The following is a 23,067-nucleotide window of genomic DNA, read 5'->3' as shown; positions in this document are numbered from 1 at the left end:
ACACACCACACTTACTTTCAAAGTCTTTCCCGACCAAGCAAAATCCAACCCGACAGTCCAATTTCAGCATAAATTGCCAGAAAATTGAGGGGACAATGAACACGCGGTAAAGAAAGAGTTGAAGCCCACAGGATTGCTGCACTTTTTTCCCTCTCCCTTGGTGCAAAACGTGTTGTTGAGGTGCCCTAAATGTGTCCCTAAAAGGTTACAGAGCATGCACCATGGCGCTCGATAACATTCAACGCCTTTTGACCATTGATTGTCCTATTTCTTTGTGAGACAAAACCATCAAGTTGTTCGTTACGGTCATTGAGATTCGTTTAACGGTGTCTGCAACTTTATGAATACAAGGACGTCGTTGGGTACAAAGCCAATTTTGACAATTACAAATATGGTTTGAGCTTTAACCGCTGGCTGTAAACACAAGCACGACGTTTATGGTACAACGTAACACGACTCGAAATAATGTAACGCGTATGTTAATGTGCCAGTTACTGAAAAGCAGTCTTTCTACAGCAGTGGTTTGTTAATTTATGCCACAATCACGGTGACAACGTAGGAGCAGTATATAAGTTATGCCGAACTTCTTTCGCACCGTACGTAGCCAACCGTACTAATAGGAGGTGCGGGAGGAGGACAACAAACTAAACACAAAAAGCAGGTCAACAGAAATGACTTTTCAATCTACGTGAAAATGTGCATAGCTCCAGTGCCTTCTTAAATGAGGAGCATTCCAGACGGCCGCAGAAGCGCATCTGATGGGCAGCCAAAAGCTGCTGCGAGGATGACCAGAGCTCCCGTGATGGTTCATGCTCCTTGACAAGATCAGCGAGGTATTGTGGTTAATGTTCGGCAACCACGATGTGAAATGAGTGCGTCCTTATAAGCAGTGTTGCTTACTCACCATCAGAGGACACCACTGAGCTGCTGCAAGCAACTGGGCAGAACCTCCACAGGGGGAAATGTTTAGCCTGTAAGAGAGAGGGAGAAAAATAGCAATTTTAACAAAATAATTACGCTCGAAAACTAAACGCCACGAAACCGCATTACTCCCAAATGCCACAAAAGTTGTATTTGTTCCATTCTTCCAGATTTTCATTCATTTATTCAGCGATCAAGGTCAGAGTTGGTACTCTCCTAAATCCCAGTCAAAGAGGCTTGGCAGAGTGGACAAAGTTAAATTGACATCACTGATGGGCTAAACCTTGGCCAAAAGTGTAAGCACGGTATTCTCAAGGGAAATATTATCACAAATTGCCCCTATCTCCATAATAAACACTTCACCTAAGCGTCATATACTCTTTAGATACAGTCCTATTAAAAATGCCTTACCATCTGTCCAAATGTGCATTTCAAACTATCACTTTATCCTATTTTTGACAATGTTGATTGTGGTTTTGAAATGCAAGGTTTTGTTCTATTTTAGTTACGTAAGAAAACTGTAGCGTATTTAGATTTTTCAGAACACTTGAATAACTTTTGCCCAAAACCATTATTATCAGGTCATGCTTGTTTACACCGTTGAGGGAAGTGATTAACATTCCAAGTGCGGTTTATAAAAAAACATGAATTCGCATTGTAATATAGAAGCCTAATCAGGAATACGTATGCCTTTACACATTCCTTAAACACTAAATAGTCAATTCTGTATTGAGAAACAAAATAAAGATCACAATTAATAATGCAACGAGTCAATGAACTTAAATTCTATTGGTCACAATAAATGCATGGAGTTGTGCAAGGAAAAAAATCTAATCATCTATTCATGAGAAATGCAATTTGATTCTTACATTACGAGTAAAAGTTAACCAGGCAGAACAAACAACAATGTAGGGACAGCACAAGACTAAAACACAACTTTCGGATTGATTTGTCATCACACAGATGAAGTAAGGGGCGTAAAATCCGTCTAAATACTATTTTAATTACCATTCCATGCCACATCCCAACGTTTATAATCAATAAACGTAGGGCAAGTTAAAGTTAATTTTAAAACAGGTTACAGTATTTTATAGCATGGTGCATTGCTATACATAGTAACACAGAACTAAGGGATTCATTGCAATCGTTGCTTCCCAGGATAACAAATAACTGGATAGTATCATGGTTCATTGACGCTGCATCTGAGCCAATGTGAACAGGTTCAATGGGTTCAATACAAGACTACCCAGTAGCACTCCAGGGCATAGTTATTTTCAGCCAAGATCTATCCACTGCCAGATGAAGGCCTACCAAAGCCAACGATACCACTGGAGGAATGACATGCGACTTGGCTTCAACACGCTGGTCAGTGCGGGTTTAAGACACGCAACATGCAATGTTATAACTTAAGATGGTACATGCTAACTATATAATCCTCTAAACTATATGGTATTAAAATAATAGTGCATGCAATCAAATCACAACATATATAATATTCAGGCTGATTTTTGACAGGTAAACAGCCTTATTGAACATCATTACAGCTGTGTGAACGATTAGGGAATAGTTACCAATGTGGAATTTTGGAAAGAAGACAACATGGCTTTTTACATAATTCACGAGGTCTTTAATGTTCCTTTTAAATTGTCCGTTGATATAATGGGCCATATCCCAAATTTGAAAAGTGTAAACATTACAAACAACCTATATGAATGGGTATTTCTGGTATTATTTCCCATATCTCTCTTACTGAAGCATACTATAATTTTACTGGGCGTTTTTCTGATTGTAAAGGAATAACATATGGCACAATTGCTTTTGGAGATTATTGGAAACCAATACTTAAGTACTTTTACAATCCACAGGCAAAGCAATTCAATGAAAACAACATTCTGACATTGTAACTATTCACTGTATCCATTCAGATAACAAAATAAGTAAAACATATTTAACTGTGCGTAAACGCGTATCGTAGAATTCATCAGCCTGTATCTGTGTTGATCTGCCCGGCAAGAATGATTTGTGTAGAGGTGCTCTGTCTGGTTTCACTCCATGCAAAAGTGCCCAGAGACTATGGGCAGACATAACTTCTAAATTATTCACAAGAACAGCTGGTAGTTGATTGCTGCTCAAATGATAAAACCGTTTACAGATCTCCCTATGATCATCTCTTAAGCTGAAAAAGTGTACACCTTATAAAATGCAATGAACATTTCATTAAAGAAATGTATAAATGTGCACCCTTATTTAATGTATATGTTGTGATCGTCGGTAATATGACAGAAGAAATGAGATACCTCTAATCCCTATCTAATTTCCCGAAGTGTTGACCACAATAAGGCAGTAATCAATTTGATGAAAGGACACCATGAATTTAAAGGTAATGATTGAACTCAAGTCATTTGCGAATTGTGATAACTTAAACGATACATTCCACAAAATATAACGGAATAAAAAAACATTTTAAAACCACTCAAATAACAACAAAACACGCAATCCACACAATGAAGTTATATATGACACGATAGCAATAAAGCAGTTTGTTTTCTCTTCAAATCAAATTGTATAGCCCTCTGTTAGAGCAAGCTGGTGGTGGTGTATTACACCTATATGCAAGTGATGGATATTACCATGGCAGCAGATGGAGTGTCTAACCCCTTTACCCTTTCCAACTGATTGCTGTTTTTAGTGTTACCATTTATCAGCTGGCTGGGCTACATTCAGTCCACATGAAGGGCTCATGTTTAATTAAAAGCCTTTAGACTTCGTTAATGCCTCCGAAAGAATGCTGACCAATCTTTCCGTAAACTCATAAACAAGAACACAAAATGGCCCATAATACATGGAGCACCCCTTACAGTTTACTCAAAATAATTATTTTGTGGTCAATGTGTGAAACCAAGCTCCATTAAATTATTTAATGGAGAATCAAACAGATTTACATTTTTTTTAAATAAAAATATAAAAACTGCGATTGCACTTATGTTGGTAAGCCTGTTTGTCCTAACAGGGGTCATAATTATTAACATGTTAACTTGTTATGGAATAAGGCTATTACAGTGTGTAAATATTAATCTCCCTTACAGATATTCACATTTTATTAATGTGATTTGTCAAGGGAACAAACAATTATGGAAACTCATCTCAAAACCATGGAAATGTAATTTCAAATTATCAATGAATTTGGAGATCGTGAGCTCCAACAGAGGAAATGCTAAATATATTCTCATTTATTCATCCAGAGCGTACAGGATATATGCATCTGTGTGTTTTTTTAGTTACATGAGAAGGTCGCTCTTAGACTAAATAAAGCACCCAATCTGAGCATTTGGGAGTTCAACAAAATAGTATGCCAACAAATGGAGGAATGGAGGAGCAATCAAAGCTATTCCCGTTGCAGCGGATGGCCAATGACAGCAAAGTGACACCATCTGGGAGGACCTCCACTGGGTGACAATCAGGGGTCCATGGCAAGAGGGATTCAGAAAAGGTGCCTGTGTCTTTTTCACTTGATCCTTGGAAAATCTATGGAGCCTTTGGGTTCGAGTTAAATCATTATTATTATTCCATGGGTGGCAGCTGGATGTAGAAGGGTTTGTGTTTACATAAAAATGATTTGGAAATGTTCGCACGTATGCTATAAGGTTATGTTTTCACCATACAATAACCCCATGCTAATACAACTGCAACGACATTGATGTCCCGAGAGGTCGTCCATGTTATGCTTGTATATGACCAGATTGTAACCCACACACCCACACTAAGACAGCAGACAGCATGGTTATGAGCAGTGCATGCACGATTTCACGAGAGCATCATCATTTTTTAACAATGTAGGATTATATGTGTAAGAATACTGCCATCTTCCAATGTAGGATCATGTGTAAGATGCCAGTATGCTTACACACACGATCCTCCATTGTTGATAACAGAACATTGTGGCGTGGTGTCAGCGAAAACCACCGAAAATTACACTTGCCAGAGCACAGTCTTCATTGTTTCACAAACAAATTAATTGTGACACAGGGTGGGTGTTTAACACGTGGGGTGGGGGGGTGTTAATCCTAAAATGAACATCTTCATTGCCACCTAGTGGATCGTACTCCCATTGGGATTCCATAAACCACCTAAGAAACGTGTCAATTCACTATTTGGCAACATACCATTTCACAGCCATTATCCAAGACAAGTCAACTCTTCTTCGCAAAATATTGGTCAGAAAAATACATCTTTGAAACCGCTACGAATATCTTGAATCACAAATTAAGACAACAAAGAGTGAACTGCAGTGCTGTGTGAGTTTAACTGCATTGACAATATAGTACTTGGTAAAGAAGGATGTCTGATATTTGCAATGTATTCCAGAGCAGATCCACTTTGGCGGGCAGGGTAGAAGGTCGTTACTTTTTTTCCCACGTATAAATATTAATACACACTCACCTAATCATTCATGTTTTGCTTTCCAGCAACAAGAAACATAACGAGCTAGTCATTAACACATTTTACAACTAGCTCCATTATTGCTAAACACGCAAAATAGTAATGCAAAAGTATATATTTGATGGCTTATCATTTTGGAATAGTTTACATTAACAACCACGTGAAGAAAGTTAAGTACTGAAATTTTTTTATTTTAGGCTCACAAACTATGGTATGGTAAAGATAATAAATTGACTCTTCTGGAAGCCCCCTATGCAAAATGCCGATTTCATATTTCTCATACTTCCAGATTAAAATGCAGATGGGTAAGTCAACAAAAAGGATGTATAACACATTGTGAAACATTCAAAATGTGTTCATAATGGGATGGTACAAGATGTACACATTTGGTTCAATTCATATTTTAAAGTTAACCTTAACATCACCCCACTTTTTTATATTCATTATAATAAATTATTCCCCTTCAAAAATACCTAATCAACCTTCAAACTACATTTATATAGCTATTTGACAAATTCATCATTCACCAATTGGGTTCTAGAGAGGGTCAGACTTAATGCTTCTAAACAGCCACATCAGGTCAAATCTTTGACCCTGAGATAAAGAGTTAAGCTGTTAACTCCTAGTGCCTGAAAATAAACGCATTTCAATGCAAGAAAAAATATTTTATGGTCATATGTATTTCCTTTTCATGCAGACCACCTGCATCAATGTCACCATCGTCTGTGAAAAAAACACTTAGCCTCGAACAAAGATTTTTTAAGGTACACATTAATTGTCAACAGTTCCCGTCTAACCCAAAAACAGTGTGGCCAAACTGCACTTTAGGGGTAATAAACCTTCCTTGTGATTCTGCAACATGGGCCAAAAAAAAAATTCTGTGAAAAAGCTTTCTTCCTTGAGCAATAAGCAGGAATTATTGGCTTCATCAGTATTGAGGAAGGCCCGAAGCTCCCAATTTTACAGAGTAAAAGCTGGTGATGATGAAGGATTTTCAAGAGACCTATTCATCAGTAGCCTTCATGAAACCAACAATGTTTATGTAGTATTATCAATGCACTGCTCAAATAAATTGCAATCACCCCTCTTGCCAACATAATTTGGTGAGGCTCCATAACCACTGCACTGATGTGAGTGATTGTCACAGGATTGACTGCTTTAAAAGTCCATCCTCAATATAGATGGGTAATTTTTTTTTATCAAATGATATGCTACGAAGGGTTAAAGGCTATAATGCTTATACATTAACTTTGTGTCAGTGAATTCGCTTTGTGTTGTTTTCTTTGAGAGAATTATAACACCTCGAGGCTTACTTTAATCGATAACTGTTGTTTCATCCATCTCAAAACCAAGGCAACAATAGAATTAATGACAAGGAATCAGCATTAATCTTTAACACTGCGTAATTAACAAATAAATATTCACGTCAGAATTAAATAAGCTGTTTATTAAGCCAATCTAGAATTCTTAACATCTTATTTAAAAATGTCTTCAACTGCACTTCGCGTTCCCGAATCACATTTGCCAATCCACTGCTGGATCTTCGTCACGCATCTTGGTGCTCATTTGCATGTTTACGTGGCATCGGGCACGCGACGAAGAGGCCCGGTGGTGTGACCCTGGCAAGCTCCTCCATGGTGCACAGCTCCTCCAGGAGCCGACAGAGCAATAGACGATCCATGGTGTGTGTCTCACTGGAGCCATGTGTGTCAATGTTGTAAGAAGTAGCTTCATTTCCGCATGCTGACCTTTTGAGCTGCCGACTTCCATTTAAAGGAGATTTAAGCATATCCAGGTTGACCGTTATTACTCTGCGCAAGCGTCAGGGTGTTCGGCAATGTCGATGTGCATTTTGACGTACTTGATTATTATGTCAAACCTTGTTTCCCAAATTTCCAGTGATGTAGCTGTCGGTGATTTTTTTTAAGTGATTACGTTGCAACTGAGAAGCTTTTCCGTGATTTCAGGCAGCATGTTGCTGCGATGTGGCCATATAGTGGATGTCTAGTGTCCTCAGCTTGATGTGATCATTCTATTTTGCTTTCAACCGTACTCCTGATGTCCGGTGGAGTGATTCCAGCAAGTACATTAAGTCTGTTCACATTTGTTGGTTTATACATCTGGTAATGCATTGGCAGCTGTCATTCAGCACAGGGTGCAGCTTCTTAAATGAGCCAATCTCTCCCACACCAAGCATGTGTATTCGCCCATAGAATATCAAAGTGCAGTGGAATGTAGTGAAGCTGGGATGGCTCCCCAACTCAATTTGCGAGCTTCCTGAGTATCTTGTTCCAGGCACTGGCTTTGCTTGTCTTCTCCAGGTGTGTCTCGAAGGAAAGTGTCAAGTCCAACGTCAATCCAAAGTACACAGGATTCCAGCAGTGAGCGTGCAGTCGTCCCTTCCACGTGATGCCGATTTGTCCGTTTGGCTCCCAATTCCGGAGAAGGAAGAGACCAATAACCCAGACAGTGCTGACATTAGGGTGGCTTCAATGTCAGGGAAGACCTGCTGGATAGAGTCTTCCGACACAATATTGGTCATAGGGGTTGTTTGACCATACATCACCACGCTGGTCAGTGTGAGGGAGGGAGCTGGGGTGGATTGACCCAGGCCGGGACCAGTTCAGATATCACTGATGTCAGCCAAGGTTGGCAATAAAACTCAGGTGGGTTTATGGCTAAATTATACTAACTATAGCGACACTGCTCCCATCCCGCCCCCACAGTATTCATATACAATTGTAATTGAACACAGGCAGCAAAAACAAATCCATAAATAGCACATGTAAGACTTACTCAGAAGATTACGTAAAAGAGCTATTCAGTTTCAAGGACTGCAAACTGGAATAACTATACAGGCGGATTTGCTTCAAACAATGTAACTTTCCTCCTGCTCGCTTTCTCCAATGGCCTTTAAAAATGGTCTTTTACAAGCTGCCTCAAGCATCCATTGGAAAAAGGCAGTATAACCATTATAATTTTCCAGAAGCATAGAAAACAGTACATAAGTAGTCTTTTTCCGTGTAGGCCATTGATTCACTTAAGAGATTGATTTTCAGCAAGCTGATAATTAAAAATGCATTGGAAGTTCAATTTTTTTTACAAAACTGACGTAAACATACATATGTCTGCTAAATGTAAAGCAATTAGGCAACGAGCAAACCGATTCAACATTAGGCGATTAAACAACCCAGGAGCCAGACCTATTTATGTATTCTAACCACCTCGGTAAAACATATTCACAAACCTCTCCATATGTGCGAGGTCTTAAAACATGATTAAATACAGTACATCACAAGTAGAGACTAGAGCACAATGAAAGAATATAAAGCAATCACCAAAAGGAATGCTCATAAAATGCACTGCATTTTCAGCTGTTATCAACCAGGGATTAATTATGTTACATTAGATGATATACTTAAAAAATGTAAAACTTTATTTCAGGTAGCTTTCTTGATTAATATTAACAGAGTTCATTTCATTTTGTAGTTTTCGTGACTATGCTGCTATTAAACAAAGCACCACTAAGCCTCGGCATTGTCCATGGAACCATGCAGGTAGGATTTCAGTATCAAATCACGACAGATCAATATACACGTGAATTACCATATACTGTATTACCACGTGACCATTAGGTAAACCAATGCCTAGTTCCCATGTCAAGTAGCACCGGCGAAGGACTCATCGGTAAGCTAGGATGGGAAAAGCACTGCCTAGCCAGAGGCTTAAATTAATTAACTCATGACCTGGGCTGCATGCAATTGGCAGACAATGCACGTCAACCACACCTTCCCTGGGGCCATGCAGTGGGATCCAAAGTCAGCAGTTTTCAACTACTCAATTTTAAAATAATGAAATGTCTTATTGAACTCAGCTCTGACGTGATTCAGAATGCTTTTGCAGATAAACTCATCTCTGCGGTTTATTATTTTTAAGTCTCTAAAATGGTTTCACTTTTTGGCTATATCAGAATATTTTTACAATCCACAATTAATGTTTTATTTTCAAAGCACATTTCATGTTCCAGAATAGAATCATTTTATTTTTTTCATTTCTAAGTTACAACAACCTGACTTGATAGGTAGAACAATAAGCATATATTTTTTAATTGAACCTTGTTACATTATTGCAAACATTATTGCAGATGATGTGGTTCGTTAAGCATCAGTGGTGTCTAGGCCGTGTAATATTACTATAATTTCAGTTGTGGCATTCATGACATATAATTTAAAAATAATTATAACAAAAAATTAGCCCAGAAAGTCACAAGGATGCATTTTCAGGTGAGTCCTGCATTGGGTCTTTTATTGTAAGACTTTTTCCGCCAACTTATGCGTGTTTATACGTGTGGCAGCAAACCGGAGCACCCGGAGAAAACCCAGCTGGGTGTGATGGGGCAATACTTACGCGCATGCAGTGAGTTATAAAGGGAAGGGATCTCAATTTAAACAAGAAATCTTGATTTAAAGCTTTCATGACTGCAGGAATTCATATTCTTTGGGTCTTTCGGTAAAGTCATGTAGATAGGTTCAAAGAAAATAACAAAAAACTACGACGTTTCGATCACAACACAAGCGATCGTCATCAGGAGGAATTGACTAAAACACATCTTTGACTGGATCTATGCATAAATCTATGACTGGGTTTGGGCAGTGCTTACAGTACTTACTTTTTGAGCAAAACAATGAATAATGCAACCTGAACCTGGTATTGTATAAAAGGGAAATTTGGGAATGTGTGTCTGTTCCAAATGTTTAGCATACTTCCCAACATGCAACAAACTTGAAATTTGGCATGTGGGTAGCTTCCAGACTGTACACAATGCAAAAAGTATAAAAATAGACTTTTGAATTTGGGGGGGAGGGGGGGCGCAATAATGGATATATTTTGCACGGCAATTGAGCGGGGACGTCACATCTGTGATGTCACCCGCATGCGGCAGCGTTACGCAGTGTGCCTGCTGACGTCACGCATCCCACCCTCCGCGGAGGCCGTGTATTAATCCAAGACAAGAATCCAAGTCCCGGGCGAAGCCGGGTAGTAAAGCTAGTACATTATATGAATTGCATTATGTTATTTGTAGAAGTCATGGCTGATGCAACCATAACTAGGCTTACATCCCTCTGCTGAACAAATTGCCCTACATCAGCTCTAGAAATCAGTGTTGTGCTCTCTTTTTTGTCAGTGTTTGATTTTGCAAAGGGACACATTTCTGTTCAGCTAAAGTGAGCAGATATGCCTCGTACTTGTGTGAACAAAGCAGATAACTTCTGGCGTGTTTGTGGTGAAGTGACTTTTGCATCACAAAAGTGCAGTATAACCACCATGGTTAAGAAAGCCTATCACCTTTATTTTGGCTGAAAAATTGGAGATCAGGACAGATGTGAGCCCCACACATGCTGCAACACTTGTGCAACAAATCTTCACCCGTGGTTGAACAGGAAAAGGAAATCTATGCCTTTTACAGTGGCAATGATTTGGAGAGCCAACAGATAATATCAGCAATTGTTACTTCTGCATGGCGCCTGCAATTGGGAAAGGTGTGTCAAAGAAGAAAAAGTGGACTGTATTATCCAAACATTCCATCAGCTATACGCAAAGTACATCACGGAAAAGGACTCCCGGTTCCTGATGCACCAGCATCATTCTCACTTGAGGAAGAGGATGAAACTTCTGGTCCTGAACCATCAAGGTCACATGACCTATATTTTTCTCCCATCCTCCTCCTCTGAACCACACCTCGTAACACAAGGTGAACTAAAAGACCTTGTCAGGGATTTGGAACTACCCAAGAGTAAGGCAGAGCTGTTGGGCTCCAGACTGCAGCAGTGGAATCTCCTGGCAGGTGATGTTAGGGTTTCCATTTTCAGTGACCGTCAAAAGGATCTTGATCCATTCTTCTTCATGGAAGGTGATCTTGTAACCTGCAACAACATCGATGGTGTGATCCATGCCCTCAACATCGTTCATGATCCAGATGAGTTGAGACTGTTCATTTATTCATCGAAAATCAGTCTTAAAGTTGTTTTGCTGCATAATGGCAATGTTTTGCCATCAATTTCAGTTTTTCATGCAGTCCATATGAAGGAAACCTATGACAACATGAAACAACTTTTGAGGTGCATAAACTATGACCAACATCAGTGGCAACTTTGTGGCGATTTGAAGGTTGTTGCTCTCTTGCTTGGTCTGCAGACTGGATACACACAGTACCGCTGTTTTCTCTGCGAATGGGAAAGTCGTGCGAGAGATTCCCATTACATCAAGATAGATTGGCCCCTCCGACAGTCATTGGAGCCTGGGAGAAAAAATGTTCAGCATCCACCGCTTGCAGAATCAAGGAAGATTTTGTTACCACCCTTACACATCAAGCTGGGTCTGATGAAGAACTTTGTCAAAGCCATGGACAAAACACAAGCAGCTTTCAAGTACCTCCGTGGAAAATCTCCAAGGTTAAGTGCCGCTAAGATAAAGGAAGGTGTCTTTGTTGGTCCTCAAGATTCGTGAACTTATTCAAGATGATGCATTTGACAGTGCACTGCATGGCAAGGAAAAGACGGAATGGAAAGCCTTCCAAGTTAATGGCAACAAATTTTCTCAGACAACTACAGGGAGTTGGTGGAAAACCTCCTAAAGACATACAAAAGCCTTGGTTGCAACATGTCACTAAAGATAAATTTTTTTGCACTCATCTAGATTTTTTCCCACCGAACTGCGGAGCAGTGAGCGACGAGCATGGCGAGCAATTTCACCAGGACATTGCAACAACGGAGAAATACTATCAGGGCAAATAAAGCCCATAAATGCTTGCAAACTATTGCTGGACAGTGACAGGGGATGCTCTATTTAATGAATACAAGAGACAAGCCACGAAGCGCCGAGTAGACACTGACGAAGGACTAAACGATGTACTTATATTTTTTGGGTCTTTTGGTAAAGTCATGTAGATAAGTTCAAAGAACATAACAAAAAACTACGACGAATCGAAACGTCGTAGTTTTTGTTATTTTTCGTTTTTTTATTTGAACCTATCTACGTGCCTTTACCGAAAGACCCAAAGAAGATGAATTTCTGCAGTCACGAAAGCTTTAAGTCAAGAATTATGTACTTATATATATACATAAGTTGTTTGCGTTATGTTTAATAATACATTATATTGATATAACCCTTTTGTTCATTGTTAAGTGTTACATGACAGGTGACATGTTATCATGTAAAGACACCATAAATACATGAAAAGACCTAGGTTTACCATTTATGAGTGAATTGCTGCAGTCACGAAAGCTTTAAGTCAACAAATACACCAGTCACGAATCTTCTCATAGAAACCCAGTACGCTTTGTCCCTCCACTCAAATATCAGAGGAATGCAAGCATTTGCTGCTATGCCTCATGCAGCCAAGCAAACACCCCGTTGTGCATACAAAGCCTGACTTTGCCCAATCTCCTAAGCATGTGATTTAACTGTTTTCTGCCAACTTAGTTTGTGATATATTTAAGAACCCAGAAGGCATAGCAATGCACAGGGTGCTTTCAAAGATTGAGCCTGTCAATACAAACATCACTGGACCAACTATTTAAGTTAGTGTTTTCAATATAAATACCTAGATTTGCAGTGCCACGCAAAAGCCATCCATTATACGTGTTCCTACAATTAAAAGGACAATATAAACACAAATGCCAACAGAATAAATCGTCATGGTTTTTGCAGCCATACCGTTATAACAGTAAATAATCTCTATAGCTTTTGCACAATCACGCTGTCCCATGGACAATATTAAATTACATTCAACATATAAATGGGATCACAAGTTGATGGCCCCGTCACATGTGCAGTGGCCAAGTGTGGGTAACTCCCACTTCTTCCGACACGTCTGGCCAACGAGGAAGAGTAGGCCAAAATATCCTCAAGCTCGTCAGAGCAGCGTCGAGTCAAGGTCCTTCTGCCAGCAGTGGCATGGGCAAACAATTGCACGAATAACCCTTTACTGATCTAGATTTGAGGTTTTCGTGACTGCAGGGATCCATACTCTTTGGTTCTTTCGGTAAAGTCACGTAGGTAGAAAATAAAATAAATGAAATTTATTTTAACCCTTTACTGTTTATTACATTAAACACAATGTTTAATGTTAAAAACAGGTTCCTGCAGGGTGGACTGGTAGGAACATTGGAATTTTTTTACACCCAACAGCACGAGATTTCACTTCGTTAATACACCCAACAGCACGAGATTTCACTTCATTAAAGTATTGAAAGGGGACGGACGGACACATTAATCTATTGCAGGCTGGTACACTCAGTTTACAACTTCGTTCCTACCAGTACCAGCATGTTATGCAGCATTGAAATTCCATGATAAGTGGTGGGTGCCACGAGGCACCGTGTCATGAGAGGTGGAGGGAAGAGTGGTGCACTATGTTTGGAGTCATCTCATAGCCTTTCACCTAGTTGCTTTTTGCTGTTTCTTCAACAGATTGAGATTCCAGAATTGTACATTTTTAAAAACATTGCAGGTATACATACCGCCGCAAAAGAGCCAAAATCTATGGTAAGTTACATATTCTAAAATGCTGCTAATTAGTTAATAGTTAATATAGATAAAAATAAACAAAGAAACCATAGAGGGCATGAAGTGAAAACGATAACAAACTATGATCCCTATTTTTGTCAAATATCCTTTGCAGTGAACATGATGCAAGAATTTTGCGATACAAAAAAAATCTGGATTCAGTAGTGGATGAAAGAAGACAAAAACCAAAATGGGATAAACCACGAAAAAAAAAGGTTACCTTAATGTAATGAACTCTAGTAGAGCCTGCTAAGCTCACTCCAATATGACTGCATAACATAGGATGCATCAAACTACAGCCTGAATTTAAATGAATCTTCCATTTTACGTTAATTTGTTTTAATAGTTATCAGCCCTTTGTCAATGGACTGCTCAATGAAGGTCCTCTTACAACTTTCAACGTCATGGGGATTGTTAGACCATACATCACCATGCTACTCGGTGTATGTTGAAGGGTAACACTGGTTAGATATTACTAATATCTTCAAGGATGTTAGCCATGGCCGGGAATCAAACTCAGATGGTTAATGGTGTAGTGCGCTAACCATTAGACAACAGCTCCACCCCATATTTTATTACTGTACACTTTAAGTGCAGCTTTACATTAATGATGACCACCAGCGCACCAATTGAATAAAATATAACGTGATGTTATTTTTGTGCTGTTCAAGGTTAGAGATTTGTGCTTCAAGCCTCTACTGATGAGAGTTGTAACGTATTGCCCCATGAACCAAAAATCTAAAGGCAAAATATTTTGATTACTGAAATTAATTTCACAAAATCATGTTAAGTCACAATATAATATATCCAATATTGAAAATCACACCTGACATGTTTTTATTGTAATTTTACTGTATCCAAAATAATTACATATTTTCATGACCCTAAACTCTGTTCTAACCAAAAAATAAGCATTATAATGATACATTGCCGAATTAATTTCAAACTGTAATTTTGCAAATAAACAATTGCGAAGGAATGTAGTATATTGTTATACAGCTAAATAAGGCAGTGGGACTAGAATTTACACTTTACATCTTTAAAATTTAATATGAAGCGTAACTATATTTAAATCAACCGAGGAAAGTGGTGACTGATAATCGCATAAAGGCTTGCAATCACACTCCAACCTTTGAGTCCACCACTTAGCTAATACACAATCATGCAAATATAAATCGTCATTTGCTTTGCTTGAAATCTTGTAATTAGGGTAGATTCTTTTGGAAGTTTTTTTGTAAAGTGGTAGAGGTTGAGAATATTTAAAAGGCTCGCGCACATTAGCATATTTAGTTTGACTCAATAATTCTTGTATTTGCCACACCTGAGAGCTCTCGGCAATAGACTGCGTCAATGAGTAGAGGATAAAATTAAAAAATGTGTTGTGTTCACCAACCATATTTTAGAGTTTGTAGGTTAGACGACAACTTTAAAAAAATTGGCTTTGGGATGAATGTTAATCAAACATTTCCCATGGCTAACACTAGATATATAATTATATTCGTATTTTACTGCAGTCAAAAAAATGTATGAACTTCACTATGGTGATGAGGCAAATGTGATTTTCACTGTAGCTTCAGTTGGAAAAAAAAATCCACTGCACGACTGTTCACTCTAAAAATTAACCATAAGGTTGCCACTCAATATCTCAACAAACTTGATTTGAAGCTTTCGTGACTGCAGGTATTACTCTATGGTTCTGTCGGTAAAGTCACGTAGAAAGAAAATACAATAAATAGAAGACGACGTTTCGATCGTAACACAAGCAACCGCCATCAGTTGGAAAACAAACCTAGTGAACTTAGAAATACAATGCAATGCAACAGAGAGAGGGCCAACACAACAGTCAGCACCTCACCTGGTTGATTACGTTCTTACAAAGATTGCTAAATTTGAGAGAGAGACAAAACATAGACACAGACAGACACACAAGCAGAGAGAGACAACACAGAGACACACAAAGAGACACACAACATAGACAGTGTGTTTTGTCAACTCGAATGGCTCGATATTTTAACCAGGTGCAACCCACGAGGCTACTATGCAATGGTAACTCCTCCCAGGCTAGCCCGATACGGTCTCACGTGAGCTCAGCACCAGGCTCCCAGGCTTTTAGTTGGGCCAACCTCAGATTTCGTCCTGATGCCACAGGTGCAACAAGGTAATGAGATGCTCGACTTGGAATCACTTTCTTCGTTTTAACAATAATACAGTACCTGGCAGGCTTGTTAATGGTCACAAGATACAAGGCAGAAACTTATTTTTTAAAAACAAAATTGATTTTAGCTTTGCATAGTCCTATCCTAAGCCACGTTTCTGCTCAAATGTTACTTTTAAACCAAACTTTTTTTGAGATGGCTTTCCAACTCCCTTACTCTGGAAGGTAAGTGAAGGGAAGTGAGAGAAAATGGAATTAAACAGGAGGGGCCAAGTCCTGCAGCCTTGTTCTGGCTCAAGGAGCATCATCCTCCATGAACCTAGTAGCAATCCAGGAAAATCAGCAGGACCTAGGTGCTGCTACTATTCCTGGGCTTGCTAGTGGTCATGAAGATGTAATGTATACTTTATCAAGTTAGTCTGACTTGCATCAAGTGTTTGCACGAAAAGTGTCGGTGTGGCTTGTCCTGACAACTTGTCTCCTAAATTAATTGCATGGACTAATGACTCAAGTGTAAATGTACACAATGGCAAACAAAACATGCTCCTCCTGCATTGCTGCAAAGTATGAGCTGTACAAAGATGACACGAACAAATACATTTATGTTTAACTCCACAGAAACAGCCAAACACTTCAATTGCTGTGGGAAGTAATGTGACTGATGTCAAAAATACATTTAATCTTCAAGGCAATGAAGGATTTTCCATTCGAATTATTCATTGTTATAGCTATTGAATCTAAACTTTTCATCACATTCCATAAATCCAGCCTGCATTCATTCTCCTTATTTCTATCATGAAAGAATCATAATGTCTTAAGGTTTATATCTATCTGGTGAAATACCTTAGATGACCTAAAAAAATACCAGTATTATTCATCTATGTGAAATAAAACATAAAAATGACGATTTTTTTGGGTTACTAACTTATCATTAATATTTTATGCAACTTTCAATATTTTCTGGTCTGTATGAAGATGACAGAGACAATTTAATCAGTAACTAAGGGACTGCAAGCACATTCTCTTTAAATCTGTTAAAACAAGATGAAGTGTCCATTCAACAATGTGGTGGTCATTCCACTAAAGCTAATTAGATAAATGGATACACAGTATGGACCTGTAGTGTTTGATTTTTATTGCCATTGATGATATAAAGACAGAAATATGAATACTGATCACTGATGTGGGAAATGGATACAACTCATTAACATCAATGCCTCCAAAAACACTTTGGCCAAAAAACATGAACATTTCCTGGTCACATCACCCTGCTAAAGGGTGGATTCATTATTAAAATTCTAACATGTATAAATCCACCTGGAATAAATCAAGTTTCACCTCATTTTATTACATCATTACATTGGGAAATTCTATTATTTTGAGACATCTATTTGTTCTAACCCACTTACACGATTTTCATAGTACACTTACGGAATTTAAAAATCAAACATACATAATTAATGCTGAGTTAAAAGTATTTCAAATGCAGTCTAAAAAGTTAAGGAATGAGATGTCAAAATATTCACCATAATATGTATTTACTTTCAGACAAATTAAATCTTAACATTTTTATGACAAACTATCATTGAACACAAAAAACCGAACGTAGGTTTTAAGCTCTCAATTTTTTTTTTATCAAAAATTGTCTCAACATTAACAAGATTGTCAAGGTTTTCATGTCAAGTTTAATCTATAAAACAATGGGGGGGGGGTCCTTCTGTATTTAAGTGATAAAAACACATCCTTTTACACATTGCCGTAAATAAATTAAATCTAAACATTCAACAATGACAGATTTTACTGCACTGAGCTTATCGGGCACCCATGAGCAGTTATTTGTTTCAGGTGCATGTAAGCACAACCATGGCTGGTGTGTAACCTTAGTACCCCAGTCTAATTTTACTTCTCTTTGCGTTGTATAAAAAGGTCAAGGTATCGTTTATAAAGTTAACGTGATAATTAATGCTTATATGGTCAGTTGAACATACAGGGTCAAAGCATTTGCCAATTTGCTTATTTATTGTATGGAATACTAATAAATGTGAAAAACACCACATTTAATTGTATTATAAATACATTGATGCAATCGTGAGTGGCAAGAATATAAACTGTTCTATGCTTATGTTCATGAAAAATCATTAAAATTGCGGAAAAACCCATCAAAACAGAAAATTAGTGCAGGCAGGATAACAAATAGACTGAACAACACAACTATGTGCACTGCCCGAGCCTTATCCAGATCACTAGCTCAAAGGAACTGAATGCATGGCCATTTTGTCATTATAGACCATTGGCTCAGACTTGAGAAAATGTAGCCAACCAACATTAGGACAGACACATCAGTAACATTAGGATACATCAGTAGTCATGAATGTTTGCTGCTGCCATGTGCCTCTGGGAACCCCCATGTATGGAGGCAACAAAATGGCCTCACATTCAGTTATTCAAGCTGGTGGTGTGTTTGTACATGCAATGCACATCTTTATGAGTTGTTAAATTATGTATTGAGTGTAGTGGAGTAAAGGCCAAAGTGAGCATCACTAATTTCTGTAAAAGTTGTAACATGTACAATTCTGGATTCGTTAAATTAAAAAAGTTATTATTTTTAAAACACAAAAAAATTGCCAAACTAAGTATTTAGAGTGAAAAGGTAATTTGATATACCGTTGACCACATGTAGATGCAAGATTAGTCCAAGCGGATATCTGTGCATTTCTGTGGAAAGCAGTGGTCTGGTACATTGAGTGAACAGAGTTTAAATTCCCATTCTCACACAGCTCTAGAATTGTTTTGACATAGGCCATTCCTTTGTAAACTGACTAAAAATAAGACATGGATGGGGGTGTAATATCCTAATCTGTAAAATAAAAAAAGTCAAACTTGGTAACTGGCCCATCGACCATTTCATAATACTGCTGGCATACAAGGAGTATTTTTCAAGGAGCACTTTCTCCAATGAGCAAATGCACTGAGAAAGAAGATCTTAGTGCTATATTTCACGTAAGCAGGCACCTATCCCCATAGGTGCAAAGTGTTTGCATTGAGTATATGGAAATAATGTTTATTGTGTCAATAATATATGCTGTTTAATGCGCAGCATGTGCTAACACTAAAAAACATTCCAGCACTGTGTGCATGTACATTCATAGGAGTAATTATCAGCAAACCAAATGGATGGCTTTTTTGAGCGTATTTTTTTTCATGTGTACGTATGCATGTGCATGTGAGTTTTTCGTTGCCAGGAATGAAAAAATATATTTTTTTAAATTAGGATGCGGTATTGACTTCAACTGATTAATGTACACAGGTTGCATAAATTAACTTGGGCGGGTACTCATCACTTTGAGAACTAGTGAATGTTGTTTTTTTACAGGAGTGTTATTTCACGTGGTAAAATGTAACTAATTTATTTGTACGTGTCCTAGTTATTAATGAACACAAAGTCATGACCAATAGCACATCGCGTAAATTTAAAACACTTGTTTTTGTCCTCAATGATGGACTATTACCGTAAATTGGCAATCTGTGTGGTTCTGATCTGAAGAAAAGAAAGTATCGTATTTACATTTGGTCAATTAATTGCTATGGAGGGAACCCCTAAACTGTCGTCCCGACAGTTCTGTTCCATCACCTGAAGAAGGCTACTTGTGTTGTGGCCGAAGCGTCGTGAGAATTTTATTTTGTTTTATTTTCATTACTTTGTTTCCATTCTACGTGACTTTACCGAAAGAACCGAGAAGACGTTAGCACAAGTTGTGGTTTACATACAGCACAGCACGGAGAGCCTTCACGAGACAGCAAGTGATAAAAGCCCCACATGTTCAAGCCTATCGCACGAGTTAGTATTTTACTTTATTGAGATTCAGCCACGTTTTTTTTTAAATCAGAAAAACCTCCATCCAAAAGCGATAAACTATAATTCAGTGCAGATACGTGTCCATGCCATTACAGTTAAATATGTATAAATAGTTCGATGTTACTAAATATTCAAGTATTTTAAGCACTATACTCAAGTTTTCGTTTTTAAAAATCAAAGCTACATTCAATTGGTAAAATTCAGCATAATTTGTACTGCCTAATTGATATACCTTACCAACGATAAGCTGATGTATTTGGTATACTGTGTACTGTAGAATAAAAAAATGCCAAGTCGCCTTAGCTCTCGCAATTAACTGTACATATACACCGCACTTATGGTATAGTATTGCACATAAAAGCATCGTTTTTATTTCATTCACCTCAGTGACTCGGAAAAAAAACTACCATGGCATTCACTAATGATACATTATTAAATGACATCACCTTCCAGTGCAAACAAGGATAAAGTTCCCCAGCTGCTCACATGTCAAATTGAGTTACATTATTAGACTTACAAGAAATTCCCAACGGAACTCTTTGGGAGGCTCATAAAGGAAAAAAGCCTGGGTTCCACAATTTACGAAAAGTCTGAGCGCAACACAGCGTGAACTCTATACGGCACAACGCAGACATACTCCACTCTAAGGAGTAGTTCGCCCAGTCACCCACACTCCACCACACCCTTACTGTGCATGCATGAATCACCAACTCCCTTTTTACTCTGCCGTCTCAACTGCGCCCAGCAAAACACACAGGCCCGCCTGCATGTGCTATCCAGAGAAATCACAACCCTTCTTCTTAAACAACATTGCGCGTGCGCCTATGGAACCGTTAAAAGGTCTTTTTGCTCGCACTGACAAATAAAAAAAATAATGCGGCTCAACCCCATGCACGGCCAGTGAACAAAACACTGCAAGTCCCATCAAGCATGGTGAGACGAAGACAGCCAACTGAATCACAAGAATGGTGCTACACAGTTGACGTGATGTGCCATTTCCCCGAATGACGCTGTCGACAGCTGGGAGGGGACAGGCTTACCGAAGTGTTATTTATCTATTTTTATTATTACACGCTTTTATTTAACTCACTTTCTTGTTTTGATTTAAAGCTTTCGTGACTGCAGGGATCCATATTCTTGGTTCTTTCGGTAAAGTCACGTAGAAGGGAAACAAAAAAATGTATATTGTTTTATATTTTTATTTTTTGTTATTTTATTGTTTCCCTTCTACGTGACTTTACCGAAAGAACCAAGAATATGAATGTCTGTCTGTTGTTGTATCCTCAAATCTTATAACTCAATCTTAACCCACTTCCCAATGTGGTATCGACTGCGAACTTGGTATAATTAAGTCATACTGATGACAATACTATATTCTATCACAAACAATAAAATAAATATTTTAAACATTATTTTTTATATCTTATGTTTCGTCTTGGGTCTAATTGTCCACGCTCAACTAACGTTGGCTGTAATTGACCACGGGCCCCTTACGTTGTGGCAAGCTTCGGGGCCACTTCCTGGAGTCCTGCCATTCGTCGTACGGTACATTTAATTAAAGCGTGTTTTTTTAAAAAAGTTGTTTTTAATATTACTTATAGCTTATAATAGACAGGGTACAGTCACTAATTTGGTATCACTCCCCAACGTTACCCTGTCCACTCGAGGCCATTAGGAAGGTGGTAGTTGCAAGGACCCCACTATTAGATTTGCCTTAAGTCACAAGTTTGGAGTGATTGCATGTAGAAGTTGGATTGAAGAGTGTGGTATTGCAATTACTTTATCCGCCAACATGGGAGTGGTGGTGGAATATGCGTACATAGAGTGGGTGATGGAACAAAGTGAGCTACTTTATTCCATTAACACGGGGAGGACACGGCCCATGTCCACTCGCTCAGCCTTTCAGCTGACAGGCGGCCGTACCCAAATTAGGTTACGCCAGTCAGCCCCTCTTGTCAATACGTGTGGGTGAAACCCATTGGCATATCACCCCCACTATAGTCCACAGCTGCTAGGAGGCAGGTTGGTGGGTTATACCCAAATGACGAATTCAGCCCATAACTGCGGTTGGAATCCATCAAAACATTACCCTTTTCACTACTACACAGTTGTACGCAGGGTGGATATTCGGGACAGCTTCTCTCGACAAAATTGTGTTTTTTTTAAGGGCCGAGAGGACGCGCAAGCCCGTCGGCGAGGTGAAAGAATAACAAAGCTGGGGCATGAAAGTGTCTGTGGTTACAACAGGGAATGCCTTTGACGAGCAAAGTGCAGGATGATCCCGGCGGCCCACCCCATGGCAACATAACAACAGCGGCCCGTAAGAAATACTAGTGTGCTTGAGAGCCCTATTGGCGCATCACCCCCAATGAAGTCCATAGTTCCTCTTGTGGTGGTAGTGGGGGTGGGACCTTGCGTGACACCGCTTTTTTTTGTTGATGCAGTGAACATATACTGCCTTTTCACAACGCGCGTGTGTGGGACCCATAGGCGATGCTGTAGTTCGCTTCCGACAGCGATTCATCACGGTGTCATCCACACATCATGCAAACAACTTGTGCGCGGAAACGGGAGAGGCTGGAGGGAAAGTCGCAGCAGCAGCGGGCGGGCGGGGAGCGAGCAAGCGCAAGGCGGTGGTAGGGAGGGGGAGAGGCTTAGGGGGGAGGATGAGGAAAGGTGGTGGTGGTAGGGGGGGAACGTGCATTGCTTTGACTACTCACAATGGGCGCCTGCCGCGGGACGAAGCCGAGGAGTGGCGACTTTGCCGAGAAGTCCGCAGCAGCAGCGAGAGCCCGACGACAGCTGAGCGAGAGTCGCGACGCGAGGAATCTCCCGCCTCCGGCCGCCATTGCCGCTGCTGCTGCTGCCGCCGCCGTGGCCACGCCGCGGTGTGGGGCGTAGGAGGCGGGGTCACGATGCAGACGTAGCGCGGGTGGAGGGGGGCGGGACTTTGCGATTCGCCACGCCCTCTCCCCAAAACTTCTCCTCCCCCTCCTCTTGGCGACCCCTCCGACCAATCGTCAATGAGGAGTCCGCCCCACTCTGCCGCCGCCGACCAATCGGCTGTGGGTGGCATCCCGTAATTCACGCCCACTGCGGGGGGGGGGGGAATCAACCCCCACCCCCA

The 23,067-nt window shown here is 39.5% G+C and overlaps 1 protein-coding gene across 1 annotated transcript in view; it reads right to left on the bottom strand.

Moving 5' to 3' along the window:
- Positions 1–22,849, bottom strand: part of MCU (mitochondrial calcium uniporter) — a 29,486-nt gene extending 6,637 nt beyond the window's left edge. The window contains exons 1-2 of the mRNA XM_032950005.2: positions 22,661–22,849; positions 905–971 (exon numbers count right to left, since the gene is read on the bottom strand). Of these exons, the coding sequence (XP_032805896.2) occupies positions 905–971; positions 22,661–22,789 (196 nt within the window). The 5' untranslated portion in view covers positions 22,790–22,849. The remainder of the gene's footprint in view (positions 1–904; positions 972–22,660) is intronic.
- Positions 22,850–23,067: the final 218 nt, after the last annotated feature.

This window comes from Petromyzon marinus, chromosome 8 (genome assembly GCF_048934315.1).
Source record: "Petromyzon marinus isolate PM22_M1 ecotype Great Lakes invasive population chromosome 8, UKy_Petmar_22M1.pri1.0, whole genome shotgun sequence".
Classification (NCBI taxonomy): Eukaryota; Metazoa; Chordata; class Hyperoartia; order Petromyzontiformes; family Petromyzontidae; genus Petromyzon; species Petromyzon marinus.
This window is presented reverse-complemented; position numbering and strand designations above follow the sequence as displayed.